Source organism: Botrytis sinoallii (genome assembly GCF_014898435.1).
Source record: "Botrytis sinoallii strain Bc 23 chromosome Unknown BSIN_001, whole genome shotgun sequence".
NCBI classification, from domain to species: Eukaryota; Fungi; Ascomycota; class Leotiomycetes; order Helotiales; family Sclerotiniaceae; genus Botrytis; species Botrytis sinoallii.
The window spans coordinates 237,134-252,243 of NW_024066028.1; the positions used below are offsets into that span (position 1 = coordinate 237,134).

The 15,110-nt window shown below is 44.9% G+C and overlaps 6 protein-coding genes across 6 annotated transcripts; 3 read left to right on the forward strand and 3 right to left on the reverse strand.

Moving 5' to 3' along the window:
• Window positions 1-521: 521 nt before the first annotated feature.
• Window positions 522-943, forward strand: EAF02_000057 (uncharacterized protein; the record flags this gene model as incomplete). Its single annotated transcript, XM_038896105.1, has 2 exons — window positions 522-553; window positions 643-943. 2 exons carry the CDS (start codon window positions 522-524, stop codon window positions 941-943), a joined length of 333 nt encoding a protein of 110 aa, XP_038762964.1.
• A 1,038-nt stretch (window positions 944-1,981) lies between these two features.
• Window positions 1,982-4,075, reverse strand: EAF02_000058 (uncharacterized protein; the record flags this gene model as incomplete). Its single annotated transcript, XM_038896106.1, has 2 exons — window positions 1,982-3,442; window positions 3,533-4,075. 2 exons carry the CDS (start codon window positions 4,073-4,075, stop codon window positions 1,982-1,984), a joined length of 2,004 nt encoding a protein of 667 aa, XP_038762965.1.
• Window positions 4,076-6,270: 2,195 nt separating this feature from the next.
• Window positions 6,271-7,242, forward strand: EAF02_000059 (uncharacterized protein; the record flags this gene model as incomplete). The annotated part of the gene is made up of 2 exons (XM_038896107.1): window positions 6,271-6,289; window positions 6,998-7,242. The coding sequence occupies 2 exons, from the start codon at window positions 6,271-6,273 to the stop codon at window positions 7,240-7,242; spliced, it is 264 nt and encodes an 87-aa protein (XP_038762966.1).
• A 458-nt stretch (window positions 7,243-7,700) lies between these two features.
• EAF02_000060 (uncharacterized protein) lies at window positions 7,701-8,732 on the reverse strand (the record flags this gene model as incomplete). The annotated part of the gene is made up of 5 exons (XM_038896108.1): window positions 7,701-7,814; window positions 7,884-7,954; window positions 8,006-8,247; window positions 8,310-8,616; window positions 8,672-8,732. The coding sequence occupies 5 exons, from the start codon at window positions 8,730-8,732 to the stop codon at window positions 7,701-7,703; spliced, it is 795 nt and encodes a 264-aa protein (XP_038762967.1).
• Window positions 8,733-11,212: 2,480 nt separating this feature from the next.
• On the forward strand, window positions 11,213-12,469 carry EAF02_000061 (uncharacterized protein). Its single transcript, XM_038896109.1, has 4 exons — window positions 11,213-11,524; window positions 11,579-11,594; window positions 11,645-11,776; window positions 11,868-12,469. Exons 1-4 carry the CDS (start codon window positions 11,392-11,394, stop codon window positions 11,905-11,907), a joined length of 321 nt encoding a protein of 106 aa, XP_038762968.1. The 5' UTR covers window positions 11,213-11,391; the 3' UTR covers window positions 11,908-12,469.
• Window positions 12,470-12,735: 266 nt separating this feature from the next.
• EAF02_000062 (uncharacterized protein) lies at window positions 12,736-14,796 on the reverse strand (the record flags this gene model as incomplete). Its single annotated transcript, XM_038896110.1, has 2 exons — window positions 12,736-12,927; window positions 12,991-14,796. 2 exons carry the CDS (start codon window positions 14,794-14,796, stop codon window positions 12,736-12,738), a joined length of 1,998 nt encoding a protein of 665 aa, XP_038762969.1.
• Window positions 14,797-15,110: the final 314 nt, after the last annotated feature.

Sequence of the window (15,110 nt, forward strand, 5' to 3'; positions counted from 1 at the left end):
AACCAACCTCCCCTCCAAACTTTCAAACATCCCTGCTATTCCTCACCCCATCCCTATCCCGTCCCTATCACCGCCAAAACACATCATCCAAAAAGAACAGGGTCTATTCTCAAAAAATCAAAAAAAATCAAAACAAATTCCTCGCAATATTTTGTTTTCCTTGAAATCACCCAACAGTATATATCAGTATCTCAGTATCTCAGTATCTCAGTATCTCAGCATCTCAAATTGAACATTTGTAAATCCTCAAATCCAAAGAATGATGAATAGATTTGATATTGATTTTAATATTGATATTGATTTTCAAGTGTTTCATACAGGATATCTCAATAATCCTGTCACTCGGTTACTACTTGAAATTGACAAACTAATCCTTAGGTTGCACTTAAATCTCCATTCCCCTCCAAATTAATAACCAATGCTATGCGCAGCACTTTTTGACCCCCCTATTCATACACAATCGACAAGATACATACAATAAAATCCACCCATTCCACCTCAAACCTCAAACATCAACAACAATGACCACCGAACTAGAATTCCCCTGTACACTGTAAGTTCCTTCCCTCCCTCCTCCCATTATCCCATCTCCCATATCCCCTCCCCAAACCCCACAACCCTAACCCCTCCCCCAAAAAACAGTACCCTCGACATCCCCCTCCCCACCCCGCGCCTCGCATCCGCCGCCCTCTCAGCCCTCTCCGTCGACGCCGAGCTCTCTCCCCTCGTCCGCCGCACCTTCTCCCTCGTCTCCCCCTCTCCAGACTCTTCCTCCGCACCCAAATCCATCCTCCGCACCTCCTACCGCGCAACCACAAACCGCATGTTGCGCGTGGCCGTCAACGGTTTCATGGAGAGTGTATCTGTCGTCTTGGGCGTCATGGAGGAATTAGACGTCGATGTTCTCGAGAGTGGGGAGTCCAAGGCACAAGTGGATTCGTGATGGGTCGCGAGATAAATCGCATGCACAGATATCTCGGAACCCTTCTCTTCAGGACTTGCTAGTTCCCAGGTGATTTTCCAGGAAGACAAGATGCAGAGTGACAAAGGGGGGAAGAAATTAAAGAATGGAGAATGGAGAATGAGAAGAAGGGGGGAGAAAGTCGACAAATCATTCGGTGGCTCGAAAATCGCATATCAAGCGCCTAATGCACATGCGCCGGATATTCATACATCAATCTGTTTCACGACAGGACAGATTCGATGCAGCTATTTACGAAGATGTGTTTTTGTCAAGCGTGTGCAATCAAAGCCATTGGGGGTAGTACATCATGTGGATCTTAAGTTAATACATACGTCTATACATACATGCTCGAGAGATATCGAAGCAGGTGCTGCTACCACTCTCATGTCATATAGCAAAATAAACATTCAAGCAAATTATCCACATGTACCCGTTCATTCAAAACCAAAGGTAGCGAATCTTCGATTTCTACCAATCCAACGAAACCATGAAACCCTACACCACAGCCTACCAAACCACAAGTCTCTTCTTATACCCAAACCCCTTTTCAAAGTTTCAACAAAGCAGCAAAACATCATCATAATTGTATTCAAGAAAATACCTTTATTCTATAAAAATTAAATACATATCTACAATTACCCATCACTCATTCCACCCATTACCACAACCCCACAGCCGAGAATATAACATCGGTAACTGTCATCTAGCGTCTGATCGTGTTGATGTGTATCAAATGCACCATATAGAAAACGCTAAGTGATAGACCCATATCACGTAGCTTTCCCGCAGATTTCCCCCAATATTGTTGTCTCGCAATTAAACTTTTATGTACCCCCCAGACCCAGTAATTCCCAGAAGCAACCTCGACACCTAAAATGCCCTGGAACATATTCAGCCGTGAAATCAGAAGCTTCGTATCCAGGTATCAATAACTCCGTTCAACAACCCATGAACCCGTAATTTTGCCTCCCAGAATAAAACAAATGCCACCAAGAAACAACGACTTCAGACACATTATTATAAATTTTCTTTCTCCACAAGTTTCTGTTCCGCTTCCTCTGCTCTTTTATTTGCCTCAGCCAAAACCTTTTCCAAGTGACTGATGTATTCAATGGCGACTTCGACTGTAGCGGCTTTACTATTTGCACTCTGTCCACCCTTGGAACTTGCGGACTCGTTCTCTCCACCATCACCACTTCCACTCTTGTCTCCCGTAGCATCTTTGGGTTTTCCTCGAGGGTAATATTCGGATGGTATCATATCGTGTAATGTTGTAAGTGCTAAATTTATCCGGTTTCGTCTTCCTTGTTCGGCAAGTTTATGAGAAGTACGTTTCGATGTTAAATTAGTGGATAGTTCCGAAGGATACGAAACGCCAGGAAGATGAGTTCCCTCAAGTATGTTTTGGTAGTTTGACTTCGACGCAAGTAGAAGGGAAGCAGTGGCGTCGTCGTGCATGGATGAACCACCAGGGAGTAATGGTTTGATGCTAGGTGATATCTTGGGAAGAAGAGCCGGTGAAGCAAGGACGGAATTGCTTGCCCTCTTCTTAGCACCTCGTGCTAGCATTTGTGGCGTCTTGCGTGTGGCACTCTTTGCACTATTCATGGCATCTATCTGAGGACTCTGACTGGAAGATGATGCTGCTCCAGGAAGTGCAACTACTGGCGACGACAGAGGTTTGAATCCAGGAGTTTTGGATCCTGTTGAGCTCAAAGTTGGTGTCATTTGTCCATCGGATTGTGTATCGATACGAGACAATGTAGGTTTTATAGTGGTATTGGCAGCTTCTGGCAACGCGAACCCGTCCAAAACAGGATCATCAAGTTCCATTTCCTGGCCCAGTCCCGACTCAATAGCAGTAGGAGATTTTGTGATTCTCATCAGCGAAGCTGGCGTAGCTGGTGATCCAAGGGGAATCCACTTATTCTTGGCATTGTCCTTTTGTGCTACGACGTAGGGTGATCTTCCAGCCGAGCTCGGTAACGGTGGAGGCGCCATATCCGATAGGTGCTCAGGAGATATAGAGCCATTTTCAGAATGGTCGGTGCTTGCTGCTGAGTTCGTTGATCCAGTTCCTTTAGAATGAGACATTTGCGAACTCAATGGCTCAATAATTTCTCCTAGCGCCTGAGCACTCATACTTAAGCTTTTCCTTCCCCGACTTGGCTTGACAATTGGCGATTGCCGAACTACACGAGTGTTCACCCGAGGCTTTGGTGCAACAGACTTTCGGGTAGGCTTCCGAGCCGGAATTATAGAGCTCACTGGCGCGGAATGTGAATCACCATTCATGTCAATTGGGGAATCATTTGACCCCGAATGACGATGGTCGAACATAACTTGATGGTCATTTTGGGCGTGTAAAGCTGGGGAGCTCAAGGGACTAAAATAAGCTCCGGGGACAGTGTAATCAGGGATATTAAATTGAGTTTCTAGAGGAGTAACAGCTGGTGACACGAGCGGAGTAAATGCCATCTAATTAGTTTTATTAGCATTTCATTCTTATACTTATTGAATTGTGAAACCATTGAATAAGAACGCGAAAGTATAATCAATTTGACTAACCTCTTGCTCCCTCAGACGATAGGGCTCATATACAGATGGCGGATGCTCTGCTGGAGTATAGAAATGTTGATTGACACCATGCATTTCTATACTATTGGGTGTGGGTGGAATAATTCTACTCTGGGCATAAAAGTTCCGCTGTTGTTCCTGTGATTGCCGTAGCTGATGCTCACGCTTCTGCTGTTGTAGGTATTGGATTTGCGCGTCCAAGTCTGACAAACTCTCTGTAGAAGCATGTGGTTGTACGATTGGAGCTCCGAGTATGGCCGGATGGGTAGAAGCCGTAGTCATCGAAGGCATATGTTCTTGCATCGTTCCATCATGCCCCATCTGATGATTGCCACTCATCCCCGTATTCATTGAATTCATCCCATCTTGATGTAACATCTGTTGACTTTGCGATTGTTGCTGGTTGAAATTGAAGTCAAACTGGAGGGTATCGGCCATGTTGTGCATGTTCAGGTCAAGAAATTGTTGAAAGTCATCTTGCGAAGGAACAGATAAAGTAGGATCCTGAGCATCCCAAACCCCAGAAGTGTCCATGATTGCGATTATGATCAATCAATAGATTCCGCCAATTTTGTGCACGAATGCGTTGTGGTTGTACAACAAATGGTCGCAAACTGAGGGGTCCTGGTGAGGATGGTATATGCGCCGTGCGCGGACTATTGGAATCTGATCAGATGAGAGTGCGAGTTGTGCTGATCACCTATATCACTCCATTTGGCGAAATGTGTCGTAGTAATCAAAGGTCGGAAAGTTCACAAGCAGGACTTGAGCTTCCGTTTCGACAGTGAGCAAGTTGGGGAACGGGGAATTGGTTCACGGCTAATGGCTTTCTAGGCGCAATCGCTTTTCAATGTAAATTTTCTCTCGAGTAATCAAAGAAATACAGACGACAACAATGTGTATATTGTCTGACAATTCTGTGTTGGCCAAAAGAATATCGATCTCGACCTCGACCGCGTAGAATGTACGGGCAAGTTCATTCGGTCGTCGTTGAAACCCCGTACTAATTAAGATGGATCGTTTCTTCCCACTTGGGGGGGCTCTTCTCGTTTTTTTTTTGGAAGTTCAACTAGCACACCCACTTCTTATCGCACCAATACTTAGGGGAGCACAGGGAGTGACTTTGTTATTTATGTAATAAGACCGTGCGAACTGTCTTTCATTGGGCAGGTGGTTAAGTAAACGGATGCTCTAGATGTAGAAAAAACAAATATTAATATCAAAATATCAAAATATCAAAGAGTTATTTCTACTTTTTTCCAAACTTAATGATGGGCAAGCAGGGCAGGTCGTAGTCGTTTTGGATTTCTCGAATGTTGTAGGCGATACTACGGCTACTGCAAAACCGACTCGAGCCGACCACTAGAATGGTGGAGGTGGGATATTACCGATTCGTGCTCGCAATATAATATAAAATCTGTTACGTAGACATGTACATTTATCTTCCTAAAGAAGCCTTTGCTTGACTTGAAAGAGGAGACTGTGGAAGAATGTCACAAAATAACTCTCTCCATAGATTATCGTCTTCAACACCACGAGTATTGCATTTTGAGGCAAGCGCGGAAAGCAATCATCGGCTAACACTACACTCAACATCAGCTGGACCATTCACATCTCACTTTCCTCTTGAGACAAGGTGACTATGAATATAGAATAATAGCGTTGTGTGTGTGTGTGTGTGACCCTCTCAATCCTACCCCCCACGCTCCACGTTTATGCTTGCTTGTGAAAAGTCTAGAAGAGGGATTTCCCTTGGATCTCGACACGAAATAAACATTTCCGTCAACATTTCTCTATTCTTCTAGATTGACAGTTAGATACTGTGTTGCAATCACAACAGGAACGTATATCTATATCATTATGCCATGTGAAGTGTAACCTCGGATGGCTCGTTTCTTCTTGGCTGTGAAGACTCTGTACTATTCAAGACCAAACATGGCCAAGAAGTCTGCGTGGATATAAGTAACCAACCAATCAATCAGCCCAATCAATCCCCCCCCAACCCTCCACCAAACCATAAAGCATGTTTAGAGAGAATTTGAACAATCGCCAGTATCTAGAAAGCTCTTCCGATCTTCAAGTCCGCTTCACCAAGAGACAAATAGTTATGAATCTAATAAATCTATGCATTTCAATCCTCTAAGCGAGCCCCCCAATGCAGTGAACCATGTTCCACCTCCAATCATCAGACTCTCCTCGAAGTATTACTACGCCATCATATACCCTCCTTCCCACTCCACTGACTCTCGTCATCCCACACTCCCCAAGAAATTTCGTACAGGATCCATGCCCCAAGCCAACCGGAAGAGATTCTCTGCACCACGGACATCCAAGGTATTGATGCATGCAAGTAAGATTCCGCGCGTGCCCCAGGGTTCTGGAAAGGGCTAAAGAGTCGGATTGGCTGTACAGGGCAGGATGGTCGAATAAACTTCTTAGAGATGGTTACAAGCAGCCAACGAGACATCAAGTATTTATTACATTCATCCGGCAAATGTCTGTTTGTTTTATTTCGGCTAAGAGGAAATACATCTAGGGTGCCTATCGAATTCCTGATCCGAGTGCAAGATTCTCGACTACAGCTTAGGACATCGTTCATTTGGCCAACCAGACGCCCTTCAACGCATTCTAGGTCCATGAAATCGAATATCCCATGATCAATATCAGCCCTACCCTGATTTCACGATACCACCCAATAGAAACCTCTAAGGACATGTGAATCTTCCATAATGGCCATCGACGCCTGGCGTTAGATAGAACATCATCTCAGACTCAATATCTTACTTTTTCTCAAACCACTCTTCGTATGTTTTCATCTCGTCATATACATTCACATTCACATCGCATCCATGTTTATTCTAGAGCTCAACAGCGGATGAAGCTACATCCCACAATGTTCAGCAATTTCCCTCCAAACACTGAAATTCCGCCAGCAGGTTATCCTCCATTTACCCACCTACACCCCTTATCTTCAGCTTCCCCCAACGACATTTCCTCTCCACCCTACCCAGAAATCTTATCTCCCCCTCCTCCCCATTTCACCTTGAAAGTTCAAACCACCCACCATCCTCCCATTCCAAGTATTACAGACCCGTTCACCCCTCATCCTATCTTCCCATGCTCCCACTGTACCACCAACTCACAGGTACCCAGTAAGCAGCACTCAACCTCCCGCTCAAGCTTCCACTCTATCCACCAAACCTCCCTCTTCCCATCTTCCCCTTCCATCTTCCCCTTCCATCCTCCCCTTCCATCTTCACCTTCCATCTTCCCATCTTCCCAAATCATCCCCTTCCACCCCCATACCCCCACAACCCCAACCAAAGTATTCCCCTCCCCTCCCCCTCCCAAAGGAATCACTATACATTCCACCATCACAACACACTACCAAGTCAAAAAATAGCAAACGTATCTTTCCCTTTCCCGAATCCCACGCACTGCCATCAATGTACACAGGCCATCTACACCCCGCAGAACACGCTCTTCCATTCAATTCCGATTCCGACCGCAACTCCAATCTCAATATCATTTCACTATTACACGCCACCAGCCCATCAGTCAAGCAAGCTCAAAAAATATCACTCGCCGCCCGAAATACATGCGAACCGCATACTCACTTTCAAGCCATGTATAAATCTCCAGCCCTATCACTAGTAAACAAGAATTTCCAAGCATGGCCACCAAATCAACATCAACGGTGAGTTTTTTGAAATTCAGTTTGGCATGCATGCGAACTCACATGCACTTTGTCTCACATTGCTTTATCAAATCATCGACTTTTTGTACTAGTTTTATGGATTTGCTACTTTTTTTTAGTCTAATCGATTTGATAAAAAAGTGCCAGGCCGTAACCTATCAACAACCGGGAAATGACATGTGGAAGTGGTCTTCAATAAAAAAAATGAAAAAGGAAAAGAGATGCTGGGCGATCGAGAGACATTCGCAAAGCAGCGAAAGGATGTGTGGAAGGGAAAGTACAGTATGGTTTGATGCATTAAAGAGTCTAAAGGCAAGCAAGTTGCGAGAGAGACCCCCCAAAAGCTCTTTATGAAGCTCGCCCTCTGCTCATCTCGTCTGCCGAAACATGCAAAACCCAGTCGTTACCTCCATCGCTCGTACGCCCATTCGACCAAACATCAACGCCATATCCGATGATTCTCTATTCAGCAGCTGGCTTCTCCTCAGCTGGTGCAGCGGCCTCGGCTTCCTTGGCCTCAGCAGGTGCGGCAGCGGACTCTTGAGCTGGCTCGGCCTCTGATGAAGTCCAGAGGGTCTAAATAGGTTTATTTTGTTAGTAATAGAACTTGAGGTCAAGATGCGCCGTGAGAATATTTTTACGTACCAAGTTATCTCTCAAAAGTTGCATGATCAATGTGGAGTCCTTGTAGCTCTCCTCGCTAAGGGTATCGAGTTCTAAATCACAGTTAGATTACTTGTTCGTGTTGTTGATCCAATGAGACTTACCAGCAATGGCATCATCGAAGGCTTGCTTGGCAAGATGGCAAGCTTGATCTGGGGAGTTCAAGATCTCGTAGTAGAAAACGGAGAAGTTAAGGGCAAGACCAAGACGGATTGGGTGAGTTGGTGCAAGGTCAGTTTGAGCAACTTCGGTTGCATTCTTGTAAGCCTCAAGAGACTTGTCGGCAGACTCCTTTCGCTTGTCGCCAATGGCGAACTCAGCGAGATAACGGTGGTAATCACCCTTCCTGTAACATCATTAGTAAGAGATTTTGGATGGGATTTTATTGCACAAAAGACAATTACATACATCTTGTGGTAGAAGACCTTGGATTCACCGCTCTTGGCAGAAGGAATCAAGTGTTTGTCCAAAACCTCGAGGATATCTTCGCAGATCTTGGCAAGTTCTGCTTCAATCTTTTGACGGTACTCCTTGATGAGAGTAACTTGGGATGAGTTGCCTTTTGATTCCTCCTTTTGCTCAATGGAAGTGACGATTCTCCATGATGCACGACGAGCACCAATGACATTTTTGTATGCAACAGACAGAAGATTACGCTCCTCGACGGAGAGTTCTTGGTCTTCAGAGGCGACGGACTTCATGTTCTCGACCATCTCTGTTCCCACTGTTAGTATTCATACGCTTCGATCAAAGACTGTAAATCTGCATACCTTCATATCGCTCAGCCTGCTCGGCGAGCTTGGCGAGATAGACGGAATCTTCGTAACCCATGACTGCGATTTGTAGATCTGTTATAATAGATTTGTTAGTGATCGTTTGCTCAAAACTAAAGGTCGTGTTTCTTGTTGTTTAAATGGCCGAAATCCAATAGACAATTGCGACTGTGCTAGTGTTTGACGTGACTGGGCTGTCACCGATATTTGGCCCGACCACTTCTGCATGCGCCAAATCTCCATCTGCGATGGAGAACACGCCAATCGATGCAGTTTTACTACGTATGATAAACTCAGGAGTTGATTTGCTGATGGCAAAAACAACAAGTACCCCTCAGTCTTCCGGAGGGGCAATGGTGAAGGGCGAAGAGTCGTTGAATGATTGGTGTTTGCAAATGAATGGAAAAGTCGATCCCTCGATTCGAGTAAACAAGGACAATATGATGTAGCACATAGTGATTGTTTGTTGATGGCGTTGGACGATGGAGATATTGGGCAGGGCGGAGGGAGAAAACAGGCGACGGTATCCAAAGGCTTTGAGGGGAAATGAAGATCTTACCTGAGTATCTTTTTATGATATTATTTTAAGTCTTTAGGAAAGAGATCTCACAAACTGAAATAGGAAGAGAAACGTAGGATGTTATGCGACGTGGGAAATGTGTTTGTGTGTTGGTTTTAATTCTTGGGATGGTTTTCTCGATTGGAGAAAGTGGTAGGTACCGTAGGCCGTGAGGAAGTTGCTGGAAGGACGCACTAGTGCCACTTTTAGAAGATGGGAAGCGATCTGCGAGGTAAAGGGAATGAATGAATGAATGTGAACGGATAACCTCGAGATCGTAAAAGGGGCTCAGCGTTTTATGTATTCTTCTGTAAAAGGGCTTAAATGATATAAATTCAATTTATGAATTCCTTTTGGAGGGGGAGAGAGGGGAAGGAGTTAATTGGAACGAATTATATCAGAAATCACCTTCTCAAGTGAATTCATCTCATCTACTGTGTTGTGTGTATGGGCAAAATGGTTGAGATTCTTTTCTTTTGACTGTTGTTCATGCGTTATATTATGTGGGTTTCGGGGTATCTAGACACTTGAGTTGAATTGAATTAGACAACTCTTTTTCCAATATAAGAAGACTGAGCGTTGAACAATCTTCATACATAGTACATCTCGAGATCCCCCTTTTTATTGTCCCTATAATCGTCTTCTAAAAGCAAGATCTAAGAGGCAGAGAGGGAGGGAGAGAGAGACATGAGACACGAGTGCCAATACTACCTACCATATGTATGAGATGTCTTGATATGTATACACTTTCACATCTCCACTGTTAGTTAGCCAACGAGGCAACCCAACCCAGCCCAAGTATATAAGAGTCAGAGAGATTCGGCTCGAGATGATTTCCATGCAGTTCAACAGGGCTGATGAATGCTCTGTAAATGCCTGGTTCATGTGGCTCGATTGGACCAATCTTGGTTAATGGTAAATTCAGGTCGTTAAAAGTGGTTATCCGTCGCATGAATGTAACATGATTTGACCTTGACCCAGATTTGCATTGTCACGAATTTTAAATTTGTCCGAAGATGGAAGGCTTTTTGGTCATTTTCTTGAGGTGTTGGCGCGTTTCTGTTTCTGTTCTGTTTCCATCCCTTAACCCTTTCCATCTCCTTTCCTTTCCTTCCTTTCTTTCCTTTCCTTCCTTTCCTTCCTTTCCTTCCTTCCTTTCCAAGTAATGTGAACTGACTTTCTGTGACTGTGGCAGTGCTAATAAATGAGGTCTAAAAGCATAGACGTTCTGTTCTGCCTTGGTTTCTGGAATCTGGAATGGCATTTATTATTAGTATTACCGCTGCGTTGTGTTTGGTGTTAGACCGTTCACAAGCACAGGCACAAGCACAAGAGCACAACCTTATAGCTGTTTCAATATCGGTACATCATCAATGGAGTACTACATAGTCAAGGAGGCTTGAGTAGATGTTGTCTTCGACACCGAGTATGTTCTACTCTTCAATCGATACCCACAACCCGGTTGATTTCTGTCAGAGTCAGATACAGCTACCTAAATCCTACTTCCAGATAGGTACGAAGTATGAGAGTTATGAATTTCTAGGAATGCTACCTGGGTAGGCAGTGGGGCAGAGTAGTATTATTTATAGAGTACGGAGTGGTTCAGAACACAAGTCCACTGTAGTTAGATGGGTAGGTAATATCACAGCAGTAATTCAACAATCGAGCAAAGCAAGTCGAGGGCAGCATCGGAGTCCTTCAAGTTTAAACTTTGTCGTTTCTAACAAGAGTAGGTAGTCTGTCATATGAAATTGATATACGAAATAGCTGGAGAGTTTTGATTACCTAGCAACGAGCAGACATGTTCATGCCACTTTAGTTATGCTCTGTTTATTTTTGAGTGATTGAACACTCGTTCTGCGCACATTCGTCCCCGCATGTCTTTAAAGCAGCCATGATTTCTCATTCAAAACAGCTGATCATGACGATGGCATGATCTTTCCCCTCACAACCTCGATTTCAAGGCACAATTACGGTCTTTTCACATCCAAGAGTTTTCTATCCAAGCTTCCAGCCCGCAAGCTACTTTCGGTATTATCCAGCAAATCATTTCATAAACAATCATACCACCAATTGAACAACCCCTCAAATACATCCGTCATCCTTCTACCTTCGAAATACCACCACGAGAAAAAAAACCTCAAACATAATCATCATCATGTATCGTCTTGCAATCAACTCTGCCATGCGACCAGCAGTCCGCACATCCATCCCAGCTGCTAGAGCATTCACTGTATCAGTACGCACCATGGGCGAGGGAGACACCGGCGCTGCCAGATTGGCGGCCAACAGTAAGTTTTCCATCCCTTCCAATGCTACTACTTGACTATCCTCGCGATATTGAGTTCCGCAAAGGAAAGGGTAAGCTCTCATCCGCATCTTCAGCTACAGAACTAACAACCTTTTCCCAGAGATGCCTTTACCAAACGCGAAAAGGCCAATGAGGATTTCACCATCCGCCAGCGCGAGAATGAGAAACTCTTGGAGTTGAGAAAGAAAATTACCGAACAACGTGATCACTTGAAGAAACTTGAGGACCACATGTAAGAATGCCTTTCTGACATCATTACCAATCCTCTACTCCCTCTCCGTCCCATACTCAATCCGCTCAGCTAACCTCCCCTCTCCCCCCAGTACCGAAATCGAGAAGCAATCTGGTGGCGAGCAGAAGTAAGTATACACATACTTTTAGAAAAAACTTCGAGCTTTCGTCCATATATCCATATATCCATAGTCAGAATTTGAGAAGTACTGTTTTCCATCGATGGACTCCTCTCTTCTCTAAATGCAATCAAGTCTTTTAATTCTCATCCCCCTGTTTCTCTTATCTTTTTCTCGCTTTGCAGAATTTAAGAAAGAAGAAAATACTAAATGCTTTGGTTCATTACCAGCTAAATCAACCTGAAAATTTGCACAAATAAAAAAAACTTCGTGTGTGGATGGCCGGGGGGAAGGCGGAAAGGGGGTCGTTTAAGTCGAGCAAGACTGAACAAAATGAAATATGATATCAGGATCGTGATGAAATCATGGTCGTTTATAGTCGGTGAAATTATTGATTGTATGATACGATCATTGCCTGTACACGTGGTTGCAGAATTCCCATGTGTGTCAAGCCGAGTTGATCCCATTTCAATGGAACAAAATTGGTTATGAGCTTGATCAGTCTCTATTCTTTCTTGCTTCATGCTATCTATTATACACAAAAATGCTCATTAGAACACTTCTACCCCGGTTCGTACATCCACGCATTCGCCTACTTTGGATATATGAATCCTTTTGTATCTCTCTTCTCTCCCCAATCATTTATTGAAGGCTTGCGGTATTCAGTCTTCCAAGTTCATTATCCACATATGCTCCCTCAAAATAGACCATCCATGCATGAATTTGCAAATGTATTTCCTGCCAAATCAAAACGCCCAAACATCCATTCAGCACGCCAGTACAAACTTGTCTGCCTCCATTTTACCTGCTTTATCAAGCTCTATCTTTCGTTCTCGGCCCTTCATCTTCTGCCCATAAAAGATCTATAGAAGTGATCTGCAGCATCACCTTCCGCTCCACCAAGACCATTTGCACTCATACTTTGTCCCAATTTGTGCGCCGCCTCAACTTTCTCTTGTAGTGTTTTGGCATTCTGATCAATCCATTGTAATTGCATAAGATGTGAATTAAGGACTCGGACGATATGGGAAAGCTATAGGCACATTTGATTAGTGAAATTCTTTATAAATCTGATATATAGATCGGAGTGACTTACTGGATCATCAGACTTGGTGCTCTTGTTCAAAGTAGCAGATGCCTCATTCATAGCTTCAATCATAGTAGAAAGATCTTTGCCCATTTCATCAAGTTTGTCCGCCAATTTCTCCGCCATCTTATAGGTTCTCTCACGCTCCTGATCTGGTCCTTGTAGTGTTTCGACAGCTGTATTTTTGAACATGTCATCAACCTCCTGTTCGTAACGATCGAGCCACTGTTCGAGTTCGGCTTGCTGGCCCTCCACCGTTGCTAGTTGTCGTTCGACTTCTGCGCTTGATCGTTCAGCCTCAAAGGTAGTATTGTATAATTTTTGAATCTTATCTCCATTCTCGACCAAAAGACGATCCCACTGAGCTACCTTGGTTGCTTGTTCTTGGAATTCCTTCTGGTATTTCGCTAAATCAGATGCCCATCGGGTGATGATTTCATCCATAGTTTTGTTCTTAAGACGAGATAATTCTGGTCTTGGGCCAGCGGTAGAAGCTCCTAGAGATGCTGCATTTCCTGCTGCTCCGGCTCGTTGATCTAGATTTGCAGAGCCAGCATTTGCGGTCGATGAAGCAGGAGCAGGAGTGCTGGTGTTGGTTGGGCCAGAAGTACCGGGAGTTGATGATTTAGCTGCGCCAAACAAACTTGATGTTGTAGCAGCTGGCGCAGGAGTGGAAGTGGTTGCGGCACTAGTCGAAGCAGCGTTTCCAAAAAGTGATGGTTTTTGCGCTGGGGCAGATGCAGATGGCGCGGGTGTAGATGTAGCTGGATTAGGTTTTCCAAATAGACTGCTGGTAGCAGGAGCTGCGGGAGCGGGAGTAGTAGAAGCCTGTGTTCCAGGGGTGCTAGCTGCTGGAGTAGCAGAAGGAAAGCTGAAAGATGGGGCTGGCTTAGCAGCTTCTGTAGTCGCCGCAGGTGTCGAGCTGGCAGGGGGAGCTGCCGAAGCAGCAGGCTTATTTCCACCAAACATGTTGCCGCTAGGCGCAGCAGGCTTTGTAGCACCAGCACCACCGAACAAGTTGCTAGTAGGAGCTGCAGCTGCTGGAGTGCCACTGGAAAAAAGACCACCAGTAGGGGCTGGTGCAGCGGGTGTCTGTGTAGGTTGTGATGTGGCTGCTGGTTTTGGTGTTCCGAACAGACTTCCAGCTGATTGTGATTGAGCACCTCCGCCAAACAAGTTACCTGTACTCGCAGCTGGTGCATTATTTGTAGGTGGTGGTCCTGCAGGGGTTGTGGATGCAAAACTGAAAGGCTTGCTTGGTGCTGGTGTTGTTGATCCTAAACTTGGGGTACTCGAAGCTGCTCCTCCAAACATGCCACCTCCTGCTGCTGGCTTGTTCATTCCTGAAAACATACCCCCCGTAGGAGTTGCGGGTTTATTCTCCGTTGTTGGCGTTGAAGCACCATCTGGCTTGGGCCCTCCGAAACTAAAGCCTCCACTTCCACCTGCAGTTGCGCCTCCTCCTCCACCAAAAAGTCCACCTCCTGCTGAAGTTGTAGGTGTGGTGCTAGCAGCAGGCTTTCCAAAACTGAAAGAAGACGTGGCATTTGGGGCATTTCCTGTGCTTTGGCCAAAGATACCTCCAGCGGCTGGCTTTGCAGCTCCTGCATTTGATGCTCCTGCTCCTCCAAAGGCCGGTGCTTGTGCTCCAGCTGGCTTTGGTGCGCCGAATATAGATGATGGTGCGGCCCCAGATGTAGCTGGCGCACCTCCAAATAGTCCAGCTCCAGAGCTGTTAGGGGGGTTGCTAGAACTTCCCCCACCAAACAATCCCCCGCCCGTGCTTCCAGTGTTGCCGAATGTAAATCCAGACATCTTGTAGATATTATTGTTGAGCTTTCAAAATAGGGATGCGAATCGAAACCGAGGAAGGAAGATTTTGCGGTGTTGTTGATTGTTTATACCAGATCAGAAGCTGATTATTTGTAAAGAAATCAAGATGATCAGCAATACAATATTCTTCAATGTTAAATTGAATTGAGGTACAGCTTCTGCAATTACCGAATTGATTTAATCAGCCTTGCGCATTTCAAAGCGCGTGAAATTGAAGTCTTTTGTCTTTCTTAGCCTTTCCCTGCGCGACTTTTGGTACTGTATCGCGCCTCAATCAAAAATTAAGCGAGTGAAAC